At 27.7% G+C, this 18,683-nt stretch overlaps 1 protein-coding gene across 1 annotated transcript in view; it reads left to right on the top strand.

Moving 5' to 3' along the window:
* The window catches only part of LOC136083199 (uncharacterized), a 75,468-nt gene that overhangs the window by 41,811 nt on the left and 14,974 nt on the right, over positions 1-18,683 (top strand). The window contains exons 7-9 of the mRNA XM_065802605.1: positions 18-131; positions 323-360; positions 464-665. Coding sequence (XP_065658677.1) covers positions 18-131; positions 323-360; positions 464-665 — 354 coding nt within the window. The remainder of the gene's footprint in view (positions 1-17; positions 132-322; positions 361-463; positions 666-18,683) is intronic.

Raw genomic sequence — 18,683 nt, 5'->3', positions numbered from 1 at the left:
TAGACTCAACTTTTTAGGTTTGACCACTCAGCGCACAGTATTTTTAGGTTTGACCACTCAGTGCGCAGTATTTTCAGGTTTGACCACTCAGCGTGAAGTATTTTTAGCTAAAGTTTTAGGTATATTAAAAAGTAAGATGTTATGTTAATGTAATTTCTAAACCTTGAAGTAAAGTTTTTCTGAAAAAACTTTACTTCAAGGTGAAGTTTTACTTCATGTGAAGTTGTTGTTTTTCCAGACTGCTGTGGACCATTGATTAGAAATAGAAAGTCAGAAATACAATGCAACCTTTAGTTTTTGAGTTTTAAAGTAAAATTTATAGATATATTTAAAAACGCCAAAAGGCGTACTTCAGAACTAGTAAGAATGCCAAAAGAATACTTCGGAATGTAAGGGTTAAACTTCAAAAGTTTTATTTAAAAAAATAAAATATGTTAAAATGTGATGTATTTATTTACTTTAGGATTCGCAGGTGATATTCATTTTAATAATTATTATAGTTTCACTAAAGAATCGTTTTTTTTTTTCTGCACTTCATGAAATTGGACACAGTTTAGGGTTAGATCACACACACTTCAAGGATGCAGTCATGTTTCCTCTAATTAAAAGTAACTCTTTTGTCAAGTTAAGTGAAGATGATATCTTGGGTATACAGGCTTTATACGGTAGGTTTTTCTTTATTTGCATATGAGTTTTCAATTTAGGGTAATGTCTGGTTGACACATTTTTTGTGTTTTCTGATCTACAAAGCTCATAAAAATCTGATCTACCAAATCATAAAAATTTACTAAATTTAAACACGTTTAGACAGTACATAAACCAAAAAGTAGAATTAAAGAAATAAAAAAATAAATATAAAAATACATAAAATATACATAGTACACAACAATACAAATATGTTTGTATGAAATTTTTTTAATGATGTACGTGGTAATGAATGTTTTTCAAATTTAAAAACACATAAACTATCTTCTTCATGAACATGTGACATACAGTTGGCATGTGTGAAGCAAGGCAATTGATAAACATTAATTTATCATAATTTTCAGAACAAACCTTAATTTTACCCTTTTTTTTTACCCTTTTATTTATACCCTATTGCTGACAAAAACATATGTGCAGTGCAGGTACCATCAATTGAGTTTTATTGCACTGTTCAGCTATCTTTTTATCAGTTCTGCATTATATGATTAGATTAAAATTTAAAACAATCATTACGTGTGTATATATAAATATGCTATGTTTGTTAAAATTATAAAAAATAATAAATATATTTTAAATTGATAAAGCTTTCCACAAATTATACACTATTGCATATTAGTCAAATATACACTTATAAAAACTTGTTTTAATAAACTAAATAGCAATAAATTTTTTTAGTTAGCACAAGAAGAAGAAGAAGCAAAAAATACTTCAAAGAATTTGTTAAAAACACAGCCTTACTAGTTAAAGATGATTTAGGGTTTACTAAACTTACTTTATAGAATGTGTTAAAAACAAAGTCTTATTAGTCAAAGATGATATAGGATTTACTAAAACTTATGTAAAAAAATGTGTTAAAAACACGGCTTTACTAGTCAAAAATGACTGAGGACTTACTTACTAAAACATTAGAAAACATTTTTACTTTAATTTAGAAGATATATCCTAATTAATAAAGATATAAGAGAACCTCACCACTCACGGGAGTTAAATCGTAAAAGAAAATAATATTAGCCCACATGCAAATAAACTGTGTTAATATATAGATTAATTTTCAGGTTATAAAACATATAACATTGTTGTTATTATATTTTCCTGAAAATTAATGTTTGAAATACTTTAAGCAATTTTTAATATTTACAATTTGTCTAGGATTTTTTTTTAATTTTTTTTAACAGAAGACTTTTGGGACAATATGTATGTATGTATGTATGTATGTATGTATGTATGTATGTATGTATGTATGTATGTATGTATGTATGTATGTATGTATGTATGTATGTATGTATGTATGTATGTATGTATGTATGTATGTATGTATGTATGTATGTATGTATGTATGAATGTATGTATGTATGTATGAATGTATGTATGTATGTATGTATGTATGTATGTATGTATGTATGTATGTATGTATGTATGTATGTATGTATGTATGTATGTATAACAACTAAACAATAAAAACTAAATTTTTTTTTCTATTTAAAAAAAAAACTATAAAATATTTGGTGCAATCAGTTTTAAATTGTTTTCAAAACTGTTTGCTTTTAACTTTTAAATATTTTCTTGAAAGGTTTCTTCTAATCTTGTTGTGTTCTTAAAAACGTAAACATCTATTTTATAAAACATCCTTTTTTTACAGGTTGTGAGTCTTTCATTAGGTTTATAGTAGTTTTGCTCAGAGTTTTTTAACTTAAGCATATTTATGGAATCTTTTTTTCTGTAGATAAAACAACTTTTTATCTTCTTAACATATTTAAAAAAATAGAAAACATTAAAAGAATACAAAGATTTTTTTATTATAGCGTTTAAAATCAAATTGTTTTTAATCCTTTTATATCATAAAACAAATTAATGTAATTTGTAAAATTTTCCCTAATGTATTGATGTCAGCCTTTCTATATGGTTAACAAACTGAAATGAATAAATATGCCAACTCAACTATTGCTACATTAACTGAGGGTTTACGTTGGGGCAGCAATTAGTTTTTATCATTTTCCTTTTTTTTTTTTTTTTCTGTATCCATTTAGGTCATATCCTTACATATAGTTGTAAGTTCGTATCCTCTGACTTACAACGGCTGTTCACGGTATTGAAAAAATAGAATTTGTTGTACCACAGGTGTAAGCGTAATCAATATTGAATTCCTGCTTATGAGGGGGCACAATTGATGATTAACTAAGCAAGTAGTCAAAAGTTGCAAAGAGTGAAAGCATTTCTTCACTAACCATATGGTAAAAGCATGAAATGCACTTCGTCAAATGCAGCTTATGCTGTCTTGGTAAATACTTTCAAAGATGGAAAAAAGAACAAATAATGGACACACTGCGTGCCTTTAAGCTGTCAGCATAGTAGTGCCTGGTGTCCCATATCTGCTTTTTTTCACAAATAAAAAAAAGTTGCCGTAATAAAATGTAAAAAAATAAAAAAAGTCCTTAATTTTTAATTTGGGTCACGCCTAAATACAGTCGATGCTGTCAAAAATGGTCAAAAATATCCCCTGATATATATGTATATATATTTATATATATATATATATAGTAAATTTATTGGCTAAAATGTTATTTAGATATTTTACTGTTTTTATTGTTTAATTCAACTTAAAAAACAGTTTTAGGTTGGAAATTTTTTAGAAGTTCTTCTAATTCTCAGGCCTGATGCGCCTATATAAACCCTCTGAATTAGGGTCAGATTAATTATACCTAGAAAACAACACGTCTTAATTCTGCTCTGTAAGTTCAATTATTATAATAAATTCTGGTAAAATAATTAGTTTTGGACTAACAAGAGAATGCCATATTTTGATAAAGGTGGCTGATCAATGTTTGTATAACGAAGCTGACATTATCATTATTGTAATATGTAAGTTCAAATCTTAAAAGATCAATGTGTATTCAAAGACAACCCTAGTAGCATGCAAAGTTGCTGCAATTCTTATCTTAATATTAGCTAAGTATTGTTAACAGTATTGCACCAATATAAAATGTCCATATTTTAATATATATATCAGGCCTTGTTAAGAAGCGTTACGCAGCTCGCATTTTGCTTGCAAAAAGGCGATTTGCCTACGCGTTCAGCAGTTTTGCGCTACCCAAAAACTTTTATCTTTTAGAATATTTAAATTATTTTTTGATGTCGTTAACGTGACGTTTATTCAGAAGAAATAAAGTTGTAAGTAAAAGCATTTAACCGCAATTGTAAACTAATAGATTTTTTGTTAAAGAAACAGTTTGTTTAATAATTTTTTTGTTGTTGTTAAAAATTAGTTAAAAAAAATAAAGTGTTTTAAGTTTTATCTTAAGGAATTAAATATATAAATTCCTTTTAAATATAAAAGTTATTTTTTGTCAAAATAGTTTTAAAAAATGCACAATTTATTTTGATGTAAATATTTTATTAAAAAGATATTTTGTTTATTGTTGATTCAATAACGTAAAGTTTTAATGACGATCGTTTAACTTATGAAAATAAATTATGATCACGAATATGTTATCGGTAACTGATAAATAAAAAAAAACTCTATATTTAAAAACATTATTAAAAAGAGTTCACAAAATAAATAAGAAAAAATTTATTAACACTTAATAAAATAACCAAAAACCAACTGTAAAATTATAAAAAAATAAACAAATATTACATTTCATGAAAAAAATATTTTTTTCAAAATAAAATTTGATTTTTCAAATAAGAACTAAGATTTTATTTGCAACTTTTGTTACAGTGAGGAAAAAAAACTGTCTGTATGATTTTTAACGCGTTTATATAATAACTTTAATTACAATGCGGTACTTAAAAATACACTCGTGACGCAATATAACTTCAAACAATACAAAATATATTTGCTGAGTTGAGTTACTTTGAAAAGCATTATGCGTTTTTGTTACGCAGCGAAATCTCGTGACAAGGCCTGATTAATTGTTAAGGAAAAGGAGCAAAATATATTCTTTTAACAAAATTTATTTGCGAATAAAAATGTTTTTTTTAATTTTAAAACATCAACAAAACAACTTTTTATTATTAACAATTAATATATACAAAATATCAAAACAATATATATAAAGAAAAATATACTTTTACAAAAACATTTAACTGTATCTACATCATTAATTAACAATTAGTTACAAACTACAAAAATACTTATAGATTCTCTCATCAAATTTCACTCTCCCTCTTAAAACAAAAAGGGAGCCTTTGCCCCAAATTTGGGCCCACACCCAAAGTGCCTCTATTTTTTCTGAATATGCTGAAAAAGTTTTGTAACACAAATCTAAAATGAAAAAATTATTATATGATAAATGAAGTAGAGACATCACATATAAACACTACAAATGAATTTACCTATTGTTGTTGCCTTTTCTTGAGCAAATAGAAAAAGCAACAGTTTTTCTATAGAAAATAGTCAAAATCTGAAAGAAAAGATCGTTATTATTACACAAAATAACAAAACATAATAATTAAGAGAACAAACAAATTTTGTAATTTGGCCAGCAGATAAAAATATTCTCACCGAAAAACTATATTTTTTTTTAAACTATAAGCTAATGATCAACATAGTAAGTTTCAAATGATTGAAATTTGCTCAATTAAAACGTAGACAAAGTTTAAAAAGTAGACATTTAAAAGACGTTTAAAAAGTAGACATACTATGATCGCTCACTGATGTAAATTAATACGCCAAGGTAGAACTAAAGAAACAAAATAACAATATTAAATTAGACATAATTGTAATACATAGTCTTTGCAGTAAAAGTTGAAAGTTAACTATCTTGAGATAAGTTTAAACTATATAATAAAATAATATTGTAAAATGTTAATTTTTAATAAAAATCCTTAAAATTAAAAACAATAAAAAAACCATTTAAATAAATTTTGCATGGGTAATTTTCTTTAACAGATAAAAGAACACATATTTGGAAACATCCATAATAACAATTATCTATGAAAACTTCAAATCACTTATTTACCAGTTACAGATTAGGGTGGTGCAGCATCTATTTTGGCTCGCATTGCTGCAACTGTATTGGCTTTAATAGTTTGAAACTTAAAAACAATTGAAAGCAATCAGGCCAATAGTGAAAAATAATAGCTATATAATACCAAATAATACCAAAGATACAGGATTTCTCCTTCTAACATTTTAAACTTTCCGCTAAGGACAAAGCAACTTTAATTTATTGTATATAAACATATGTATATATGTATTCATAAGTCTTTGCAGATATTTTTTATATATATATCTTGAAGTAATTGCAACTTATACTAAATATTTTTTTTTTCAGATTTTTTTATAAAAAAAAATTTTTTTTATTAAGTTTTTATCTTAAGCTTACGTGAAATAGGACGTTCTGAAAAAGAAGCTATCAGTAAGAGAATTGTAAGTTACTATACATGGAAGTTCTATTTGTGTTAATAAGTATTTGTGTTGATAAGATATAATAAGAAAGAATAAAAAGTTCGAAAAGTTCTCAACCAAGAGGTAATCCACTGTTATTCAGAGTGGTATCCCTCTTATCAAATAAAAAATATCAGGTTGAGCAATTTGTAAATCATTGGTGATAATGACTACACCTTATTCAACCAACCAACTTGCAGCTCTAGCAGCCAACTGGCCAGGCCTAGGTCAACTTATCCATTCATCTGCTTCTCAAAAGCTTGATGCTACGATATCAAAACTAATAGCCACAGTCAGCATACTTCTCACCCGCGTATCTGTTCTTGAAACTGAAAATACTACTCTAAAAGTAAATCTTTTTTAACAGCCAAAGTCAGCATCTCTGAGCTTGACCACAACTCTTAACTGGGCAAGTGCAGTCAAGCACGGTTCAGAAGCCAATAAAGCAATTATCACAACAGTCAACGAAAATGCCAAAATTGTAGAAACGAAATCAAAAAGAGCTATAGTTGCAGGTTTTCCCAAATCCTCTGACAATAATCAGAAGCTAAATTCAGTTCAAAATATGCTCAAAAAACTTGACTATAATGTTGTAAAGTTGTTGGGCATTCCACAAAAAGATCAACAATACCACCAGTTTAACTACAATAGCAGCTGAACCAAATGAATTGATCATCATTGAGTTTGACTCGAATGAGCACCACAATGATCTATTATTTAATGAAAAGCAACTTGCCTTAATAGACAAATTAAAATCTGTCTACATTCACCCAGACAGTACACCACTCGAACAAGAAACATTCAACAATTTAAACAAAAAGCATGCTACAGAAAAAGCAGAATTGTTGGCAAAAGATTTACTTGACAAACCCTTTCGATTTGTCATCCGCAAGGAAAAAATTAAATGAATTGACACATCCAAAACAGTCAACATCAATGGAAAAGAGAGGAACCCATTCTTCAAATGGAAATCAGCTGCTGAAGCCATTCAGTCGCTCTCAACATCTCACTAGTTCAACATGCTTTAAAAAGGCCAGCTCTTCCATCAAATTATCTCATCTTTCGTGCTTCTACGCCAATGCAACCTCCCTTGCAAAACCTCCCTTGCAACCTCCCTTGCAAAACCTTGCAAAACCTCCCTTGCAACCTCCCTTGCAACCTCCCTTGCAAAAACCTCCCTTCTACGCCAATGCAACCATCCAATAAAACTCATCAAACTATCCTTACTTGCAGAAAACAATTCTTTTGACATTATTTTTATCACCGAGACATGGTTCAATGACCAATCAACTCCCTCTCTTCAGAACTACAACCTCTATTGTTCAGACCGCCGCAACCAAATCGGAGGAGGTGTAGCTATATACACAAACAGTAAAATCATCTCAAACCAAATAGAGGAATCTCTACTTCACAAAAATTTTGTTTCTATTCAGAACAATTATTCAGAACAATTATGGGTTGAACTAAAGCTTCTGAATAAAAATCTGCTCCATTTCTAAAAATCGGCTGCATTTATAGACCTAGATTTATAGATCCGGTATCAAAGCCTTCTCAGAGATTTCAAGTGCTATTTTCCATGCCAAAACTTTAATATTGACTAAAAAATTCAAAGGTATCATCATTGCCGGTGATTTTAAAATTCCCAGAGATTACTTGAACTTCCAATTCATTCTTTTCCTCTAGTAAAATTGGTCTCAGTTCTTCAATTGTCTCTCTTTTTCAAGATTGTCATTTTCACCAAATTGTCACTGTCCCTACTTTCAAACCTGCTAATTGCCCCATGACAAACACTCTTGATCTCATCATATGTGACTCTCCATATCGTGCTAGCGAAATCAACATCGGTCCTCCACTCGGTTTGTCTGATCAATATCATTGCTCTATCACCTGGCATTACAAACTGGCTTCCAGTATAAAATTATCACATTTCAACAGCTCTAAATTTATATACAAGCTTGGTAACTACGAAAAAATCAACAAAGAATTCAATAAGGTTGACTGGTCATCTATTTTTAAAGGCTTAAACGTAGAACAATGTTACCAACTTTGGCTCAACAAATACAATGAATGTTGTCTCTAATTCATCCCTCGTATGCCGAACAAACCATCCCCCAAAAAACAACTATGGATGACAAAAGAACTATTATCTCTTATTCGTCTTAAAAAATTGCTCTGGGTTTGTAACGTCAGTTCAAAATGGAAAATCACATCCCTGGTTGGGGAATATAGAGAAACTAGAAAATTTGTTAAAAAATTCTTTCTTCTCTGAAATCCTTCAAAATTGCCCTTGCCAATGATAAACATGACCCTAAAAGACTGTTTTCATGCATAAATAGTAGACGCTCTGTAATAAATCAGATCTCATCTATGCGAATCACCAATTCCAGTGAGATCATCAGCTCTGACAAAATTACAATAGCCAACTCACTTAACAATCAATTTCAATCAGTTTCCAGCAAAGAGCCATCCAATAACAATCTTCCCCGTTTTGATCGTAGAACTAACACAATCTTCAATAGCATATCTTTCAATACTCTGGTCACTCTAATGGAACTCTCAGCACTAGATATATCTAAATCACTTGGTGTGGAAAACCTTCTCACGTTTTACGCTTTTATTCTACCTCAATGTTTTTTCCACTTTCATCTTTCAAAAGTCATTTGACTTTTGAAATGGTGAAGTTCCAAGCTTATGGTCCAAAGCAAATGTAACACCTTTATTTAAGAAGGGCTCCAGAATCAACCCATCAAACTACAGACCAATATCCCTCACCTCAAATTCATGTAAAGTAATGGAGAAATTATTTAAGAAGGCAATCATGCAGCATCTAAAATCAAACAATCTTTTATCAAATAGTCAACATGGATTTTTAGAGTAAAAAGCATGCATTACAAATCTCCTTGAAACAATGGACTTCTTGACTGGAAAAATAGCATGAAAGCTACCAGTTGACGTCGTAATTCTGGATTTTGCTAAAATCCAGAATTACGGCGTTGATGTGGGCTTTCAACAAAGTCCCACATCAACGAATGCTTTACAAATTAAAAATGTACGGAATCGAAGGCAATCTTCTCAATTGGATAAAAGCTTTTCTACTCAATAGGTCTCAACGAGTTATCCTTGGTGACACTCAATCGAATTGGTTACCTGTGACAAGTGGAGTTCCGCAAGGATCAGTCTTGGGTCTAATTTTATTCGTAATTTTCATCAATGATCTGCCTGATATAATAAGCAAAGAAAACAGTTGTGAGATCTACCCTGATGACACTAAAATTCTAAGCATTGTCAACTCACTTGCTGCTCAACTTCAACTCCAATCAGATATTGACCAAATTGTTCATTGGACTGAATCTTGGCTCATGGAGATAAGCGCAAAGAAATGCAAGATCATCCGCTTTGGCCAAAAAAATTAACTCCTTTCAAGTACTCAATGTAGGAATTAGGCCCTTGTTCAATAACAACTCAAACTACATTGAAAGCAACCACCTCTGAGCATGACTTGGGAATTTAAATTACCAATGATCTTAAAGTAGAAACTTAATCCATCATTGCCTCATATAAAGCAAATCAAATGCTAGGCATCCTAAAACACACTTTCCAATCTCGTGATGCTTTTTATGGAAACAACTCTGCTCCACCTACATCCGTCCTTTACTTGAGTTTGCAATTCCAGCCCTATTGAATTAATACAGCGCAGAGCCACAAAAATACCAGACAAACTGAAAAAGTTAGACTACAAGTCCAGATGTTTACAACTTGGCCTATCTTCTCTTGTTGAACATCGTAATTGAGGTGACCTCATTCAAAAACATAAAATTATTAATAACATCAACATAGTCAACTGGCACTTTCCTCTCATCACAATTCCACCAAGAGCAAATCACAGAGAAAGATTTCACTGTGAAAAGTACAGCAATAATTTAGCTTGTTTCCACTTTTTTAACAATCGCATTGCCAATGCATGGAACATGTTACCAGATAAAGTAATCGGTTCTTCAACTGTCAACAGTTTTAAAGCGAGCCTCGATAAGCTCTAATGTTACTACAGCTCACAGCTTTCCTGAAAGTTGCAATATGAGCTTCACAAAAACTAACTGTTATCTGACAATCTATGACTCGTATTTTGTCAATTATTTTTACTTTTGTTGTAACAAAATATACTACTACCACTATACTACTTTTTAAATGTTGTTAGCGGTAATAAAAGTATGACTGTTAAACACTTAAAATATGAAAAAATACCTGAAAGAATAAGTTATTAGATAATTAAAAAATATAAACGTTTTTCTACAACTGAGGATTTACCAAGAAGTGGCTGCCCTGTCAAACTAGAGCCTGGTAAAGTCAAGAGACTTGTAAAATCTTTAAAAAAACAGATAGAAAAAGTCAGAGAACTGAAGCTAAGAAATTTATTATTTCACAAAATACAGTAAGTCGATATTTAAAAGAAAAAGGAATTCAATAGAGAAAAAAAGTAAAAGCACTGTTAATATGTCAAAAACAATGTGCAAAAAATTGTCTCAAGAAAGTTAGCAACATAATCTTTTTTTAGAAAAAAAATAATTATTTAATTAATGAATGATATTTCAGTTAAAGTGAAATAGGTAAATGTAATTACATTTAATTACAGGTAATAATTATTTTTGTTATTTAGGTTAATTAGGTTATTTAGGTTAATTAGGTTTGTAATTGCAGGTAATAATTATTTTTATACTGATTATAAAAGTGAAGATAATAAATACAAAAAAAAATTAAAATTTTAACCAAAGGTATAAGTCTTGGTAGCGATTTCCAAAAATGGTATCTCTGTTTATAGAAGTTATACCTATTTCAATCAATCCTAAGCTCTATATCCATAAATCCTAAAGACCTAAAAAGTAATAATAATAAGAAAACAAAAAGACATAAATTAATTTCCATTATTAAATCAATGTATAATGAACACAAATATTTTGGCTAGACTTAGCTAGTGCTCATTATGCAAATGAGGTCATCAAAATGAATGCTAGTAATGTCAAGGATGATATCTTCCAAATGTTCCTCAAACCCATACAATTAAAAAATTTGCAACTCAAAAAAAACATGCTTGTTTTTTTTATAAAAAACACGTTTTTTTTGCAAAAAAAACAGGCCTGTCCTAAAAACATGTTTTTAATGGTTTTTTTTGGTTTTTTTTAGGTGTCCATAAAATTTTATATATCAATTATCCTTTAAAAAGTTACAGTGTCAGTAAACCTTCAAAATATACATGTTTTTTATTAAATGTAATGTATTTTACCCTATATAATATTTCTTACAAATTTATAGTGTTGCAACCCAAAAAAAACGGTTGTTTTCTTCTTAAAAACTGTTTTTTATAGTTTTTTTTTATTTTTTATTTTTTTAGTATTTATTAAATTTAAGATATTAATAATACTTGAAACAGTTTCAGAGGCATTAAACCTTCAAAAAATGAATGTTTTCTATTAAATAAAATGCATATTTAAAAAAAAAACAGTATTAAATATTAAAAAAAAAATTAAGTAATTTTTTTAATATATCTCAAAAAAACTATACTAGTAACTACTAGTTAATTGTAAGTATAACACTACTGAATGAATGAAATAAAAATGTTATTTCAGCAGTGTTATTTCATTCATAAAAATGAATGAAATATCACTGCATTGCAAAATACAAAAATGAACCAACAGTTATATAAAATTTACTTTAATGTTTTATTTACTTTTGTTTATTACTTTTGTAAAATTTTAATAGTTTATTTCTTTATTTTATATATTTCAATTTTAAACAGAGTTTAAAATTGAAATTTTATCTAGTTTTACTTATTGGAATTTAAAATTGAAATAGTTTGGTTTATTTTGAAGATTTAATTTTGTTTTTTATAAGTTTTTTTTATCTTGGATTCATTTGAGTTTAGAAAATTTAAATCATTTTTTTCAAATGTTTATTCAAATTGCAATTAGATAGCTAAAATTTTATTTATTCAAAAAGTATTCAAGTAAATAAAAATAACACAATAACTAAGTTTGTATAACTAATGAAAAAAACTTAATATTAAACAATTTTAAAAATATTGTTTATATTTATTTAAAAAAAAAAAAGAAATCTAAAAAAAAAAATGCCAGGCAGAAAGAAATGTTTTGTAGCTACATTATTCAATGAGGCACCTTTAGAATCTGGAGGTTTTAAAATTCAACAAGTTATATGCAAATTTTGCAGCTAAAAGCTATCAAAAAATGGCACTCGAATGACCGAGCACATTGCAAAATGTATGAAATGTGGAGATCAAATAAAAAACAAATATTTGAACGATATGCCTTTTAAACAAAAGAAAGTTCAAACTGAACTAATGATGGAAGAAGATATTCCTGAAAACTTACCTATTTAATGTATGGAAAAAAGGAAAAAATATGTTTATCATCTGCTATATTGCAAATTCCAATTGAGTCCTTCTTTCGAACCCCAAGCTGTTGTGGAAACCAAAGTAGGTCTACAACCCCTAAGTTTGGAGACTGTAAGCCAAATAAAACCAATTCAGATAAGCCTCCCTTGAAACAATTGCATTCTTCAACAAGAGTTCCATTCACACCTCAGAAAAATAAAATTGCATCCTACATTTTCTCGGACAAAATGACTAATAAACAAATAGTAAGAATTATATTTAGAATATTTAATACTTTCAAATATTTAGCAAACTTTATTTAGTACATAAGTAATTTTTGTAATAACAATTTTTGTAAATTTCATGTTTTTACAGGATGAATCGCAAATGGATTTAGCATGCGCTGTCTATGGTACTGGGTGCTCATTAAGAGTTTTTAAAAATAAACTTTGGATAGACAGCTTTGCAAAATTGAGACCTGCATTTAAATTACCTAGCCGTGATATGTTGTCTAATTCCCTACTTGAAAGGGTTTATAATGAAACCTCAACTACCGTTAAAGAACTTGTGGGAACTGCTTTAAGTGTAGCAATTTTGTGTGATGGGTGGAGCAATATCAGGCAAGGAAAATATGATTTAAAATAGTAGGACTATTTATCTATGTTCTGATTTGTGCACTAGTATAGGAGTATCCAATACCTAGATACTTTTAAACGTTATATAACAAAATTATGTAACAATGTAAGCTACACATATATAATTTAGGTGCATTCTAACTTCATGTGTATAATTCATAAATAATAAAAATCAGTAATAAAGATAGATTTTACTATTTACAGAAATGAAGGAATTATTAATTTTGTTGTAACGGTACCTTAACCTATATTTTGGACCAGCATAGAAACAGGTTGTCTTTTTAAATTAATTTTAGTTATCATGTCTTCAGAATTGTCAGATAGCAAGTTTTATTTTATATTCTCCAAAGTTGTAAAGTTTTTCAAAAATATTTAAATTTTTATAGTTTATTATAATTATTAAACGTATAACTCTTTATTTAGGCGCAGAAAGTCATACTGGCGAATATGTGGCAAATATAGTTAAAAAAATAATATGCGATGTTGGACCAATGAAAGTTCTTGGTGTTTGTACTGATAATGCAGCCAATATGAAAAAAACATGGCAACTAATAGTTACTGAATTTCCTCACATATATCCTTATGGATGCCTGGCACATACCTTAAATTTAATTTTTACTGATGCGAGTAACTTGAAATCAATAGCAGATTCCTAAAGAAATTGCACAATGGTGGTAAAAGGGATAAAGAACTCTCAAATTTTATCAGCTTTGGTAAAACAACATCAGCAGAAATCAGGACAAATCATTCAACAATCACTAAAGCTTCCAGTAACAACTAGGTTTATTAAAAATTAATTTTATAATAAAATTAAACATAAAAACATAAGAAATAAAACATAAAAAGTATTATTATAAATTTTTAAAAAATTTATATTACATTATAAATCATAATACTTAGTATGGAAATAACATTAGGCAAATAAATATTTAATTATAAATAAATATATTATTCAGATGGGCTTCAATTATACATTGTATGGAAAGTCTTCATAACAACAGATTAGCACTACGGGGATTAGCTATTGATGATGAAGCAAAATCTCTTGCTAAGCCTATTCAAAACCTATTGTTGTCAGAAGTGTTCTGGGATAAAGTGGATGGGTTTATCAAGTTATTAAAACCAATAGCCATAGCCATTGCAGCAGTTGAAGGAGATAAATTAAGTCTCTCCATTGTTGCAAAAACATTTTCAGATTTAGAAAAGTCTTTTCAGGACAATATCCTTTGCAGTCCAATTCTAAAAAGCGAGGAAAATGCTATGATGGAAATAATTGCCAAAAGAAGGAAATTTCACATTCGAAACATTCATCTTGCTGCAAATTTAGTGGATCCACGTTATAAAGGATGTCATATCTCTGGAGATGAAATGGTGAGTATTTTCAGAATTTAATCCTCATTTAAATTAATTGAAAAAAAAGGAAATTATATTTAAAATGAATTAAGATGCCTTATTTAAAACATCTTCTTTAGATTGATGCCATTGAAATGCTATATAAATTAGGAAAAATGGATTCTTCTATTAAAGAATGTGATGACAAAATTTTGGGTGAGATAGCTGATTATAGATCAAATGAAGGACTTTTTGCAAAACCTTTTATATGGGCTTCAGTAAAACATTCATCTCCTGTAAGTTGGTGGAAGGGAATATGTTGTTCTTGTGCTCCAATACTATCAAATATTGCAAGTAAAATTTTATTTCTTCCACCAACAAGTGCTGCAGTCGAAAGATCATTTAGTAGACAATCTTTGATCCACAATCATAAACGGAATAGATTAACAAATGACAGAGCTTCAAAATTAGTATTTATATCACATAATTTACAACTCAAAAATCTAAAATGTAATGCAGAATCATCAACAAGTCAAAGCCAAGAATTTTTTCTGAACAATGGTACTTCACAGAGTTTAGAGTCAGGTATCAAGTGACTCTGAAGAATACGGATTTGACTTTACAATAGAAGACCTTAATGAACAAGAAAGCCAGAATACAGAATCTTTTGTTAATTAAAAATAAATTTTTCAAGTGATGTACTATATATTTATCATATATCATGTTACTATTATATATTGTATTACATTTATAATAAAAATAGAAATTAAATAAAAGTAAATAATTTTTTTTAATTTAAAAAAACAAAAAAAACTATAAAAAACAAAAAAAACACAAAAAAAACATGTTTTTTTTGCAAAAAAAACACAATTAAAAAAAAACGTTTTTTTTTGCAACTCTAGAGATTGGTCTGCAAAATCAAATCATCAATTGATCAGACGTATAAATTTTTTAAATATTCTTTATTACAATGTTGGAAAAGGTAAAATATAAACTTCGTAAAATGGATGACCACCGCCCTTAGAGCATTATATAATATTTTAATTTTGCAATAATTAAAGTTTATTTTTATTTAATAAACAATATTTAATATGATAAAGCTAGTAAAGTAACTTAAATTTAAAGTTTTGCATAGGCTTATGAATCACCCGCTATATATAATATATATGTTATGATGAATATATAACATAAATTATGTATATATATAAAGATAAATATATATATATATATATTTTTTTTTTGAATAAGATTACTTTTTATTTTGCCTATTCTCATTATTAGTATTATAAACTTTTAAGCTGAGTGTGTTAGAAGATTTTTTTTTTCTGTTTTTAAAAGTTAATGAAAGATTATCCGGTTAAGCAATATTTAAATGAAAATCAAAAGGAATGCTTGTTGAAGTTCATGACTTGGTCACCGCAGAGTCCTGATTGTAACCCAATTGAGTTATTGTGGGATCATTTAGATTAAGTCCGAAAAACTCCACCAAGGGGTAAAAATTATCTTTTGGAGGCAATCCTAAACAAATGGAAAAATATTGATAAGGAATATTTTAAAAAATTGATTGATCGCATGCCACGTATCTGCCAAGCAATAGTCAAAGCAAAAGGTGGCCATTTTTACGAAAAGATGATTTAAATAAAAACATTTTATTTTAGTTATAATTTTTGATACTATTTTTTTTCTTTCTTTAAAACTTATAAAAGAACATAAAATTATCGATTTGTTTTATTAAAGTCACAAATCAAAACACACATTTTTCTCTTAATATCTGTCATTGCGATAGGTGCTTCCAAAGGACAGGACTTATGGACAGGAGTGTATATATATATATATGTATATATATATATATATATATATATATATATATATATATATATATATATATATATATATATATATATATGTATATATATATATACATACATACATACATGCGTATATATATATATATATATATATATATATATATATATATATATATATAGTTTGTTGCATTTGGTAGTACGGAAGGAAAAAAATGATTCTTATGCCAACAAATACGTCACTTTTAATTACTTTTGACTTTCGTCCAACATTTGCGTGTTGTCAGAAAGTAAAAACCATTAATTTAATTACAAACTAATCGTTTTTAAAAAAAAAACGCAAAAACGAAAATTTAATTGACCAGAATGTTTTTAAAAACATTCTGAATGTTTTTAACAATATAAACAATGTTTTTATTTTTATTTTTTTTAATAAAATGTTTTTATTTTTACTTTTTTTAATAAAATGTTTATCTTTATTTTTTTTACTGTGAATCATGCGCGGAGTGTTGCTACATCGACTATCTTATAGCCTGACTTGCAACAAAGTGCTGCTACATCGACTGACAAATAGCCTGACTCGCAACGAATTGCATTGCAGGGTCATAAAAAATGAACACTAAAAGATTATTGCATGAAACTTGAAACTTGTTGATGAATATGAATTTAGATAAAAATAGTAAAGAAAATATTTTGTAAACTTGTTGCTCCCACATTAAGGACTGGGTTAGCCCAAAAATTAGGGGTTTTTAGTTCCCAAGCTCCAATCACCCTAATTCTTTGCAAAACATTATTTTTTGATATAAGCATAAACATACAAAAGTTTGGAGTTTGTACAATGCCTGTAAGTGCCAAAACTCAAACATCTAAAAATCCAGTGTACATTAGTAATATATAGAATACACACTATGAATTACACATTGAACTGGGATAGCTCAGTTGTTTAAAGCTAAAAGTGCTAAAAGTGCTAAAAGTTCGGAATAATTATTAACTGTAGCAGCAGGATTGGAGGTTCGAAACCCGGCTCCGCCTACTCAGCATATGAGTAGTACTTTGGTACAAAGGGAACTTGTCTTGGTTAGCTCTGCTATTATGACGTTTCTTTCTTGACTAGTAAATAAAAAATTAGTCAAATAAATGAAAATCATTGTTTTTTGTTTGTTTTGTTTTATGTATATATTCAAATATATATACATAGATATATTTAAATTAAAACAATGAGTGATGTTAATTTCAACCAACAAATGTTAAAATAGACTTACAAATCAACAATGACAGTTGTTTTTTAATTTAACAATTATTTTTTTAAATATTTAAAAACAAACATCAATGGGATATGAGTTATAACAAAGTAAAAAAAAAAATTCAAAATACTAACCCAAATTTCTTCAAGGTCAACTTAATAATTAACATATAATTGTTTGTTTAAATATAAACAAAAACAAATGTTAAGTTTACCAAATTAAAATAAAGTAAAAGAAACATTTAAAAAAGTAATAGATTTTTCCGTTAAAGTTTTCATTTAAATAATATACTGAACTATATAATTTAGTCAATTTAAAACATAATTGACAATTACTTAGAATTACACATCATAAAATACCAAAAAAATGGAGTGTAACTTACGAAAAATTTAAAGAGAGCATTATCATCAACTTCGAAAAAAGTTCAATACATTGGTTTAATACATTTTAATACATTTTGAAAAAAGTTTAATACATTGGTTTAATACATTTTCAATATTCAATACATATCTAAAAAATGATTCAAGTAATGTATTACCAGACATTTTCTTAAATGTCTGATAATACATTTCTTAAAAGTTTTTGAGTATCTTAAAAAAAGATTTAGAAATAATATGATAGTCTATTAATAAATCAGATAAACAGAATATTTGACTATATCTAGTTGTCTCTATATAAAAATCTATGTAAAGTAGCTATGAAACCCTCAAGTTTGCTTATTACTGTGATATCAAGTAATTTTAAACTTTCTATGTAAAGCGGTAAAGTAGCTATAAAACCTTCAAATTTGCTTATTACTGTGATATTTTTAGATATATTTTTTGTGTAATTTTTAACTTTTCTTTACCTAATATAATGCATTTTTAACACAATGTTTTATTATAAACATGATATTTAATTTAAAAGTGTACTTTTTAAGGCCTTTTTTTGAAGTTTCTAGTAGTTTTCTATTAGTTTAACCACTTGGGAAGCTTTTATCTTGTTTTTTTTAAGGTTTCTATTTTTTAAATGCAAAACAAAACAATTCGATAGTTCTATAGATATTATATATACATATTATATACCCCTTTTCTTACAGGAACTCAACTTATTTGTAAAAAAGTTGAAAAGTTATATACTCTAAAACTGTTAATAAAATATAAATTTAACATAATTTTAAAAAATATGCGTTAGATTTAACTATATTCACTT

Source organism: Hydra vulgaris, chromosome 08 (assembly GCF_038396675.1).
Source record: "Hydra vulgaris chromosome 08, alternate assembly HydraT2T_AEP".
NCBI classification, from domain to species: domain Eukaryota; kingdom Metazoa; phylum Cnidaria; class Hydrozoa; order Anthoathecata; family Hydridae; genus Hydra; species Hydra vulgaris.
This window is presented reverse-complemented; position numbering and strand designations above follow the sequence as displayed.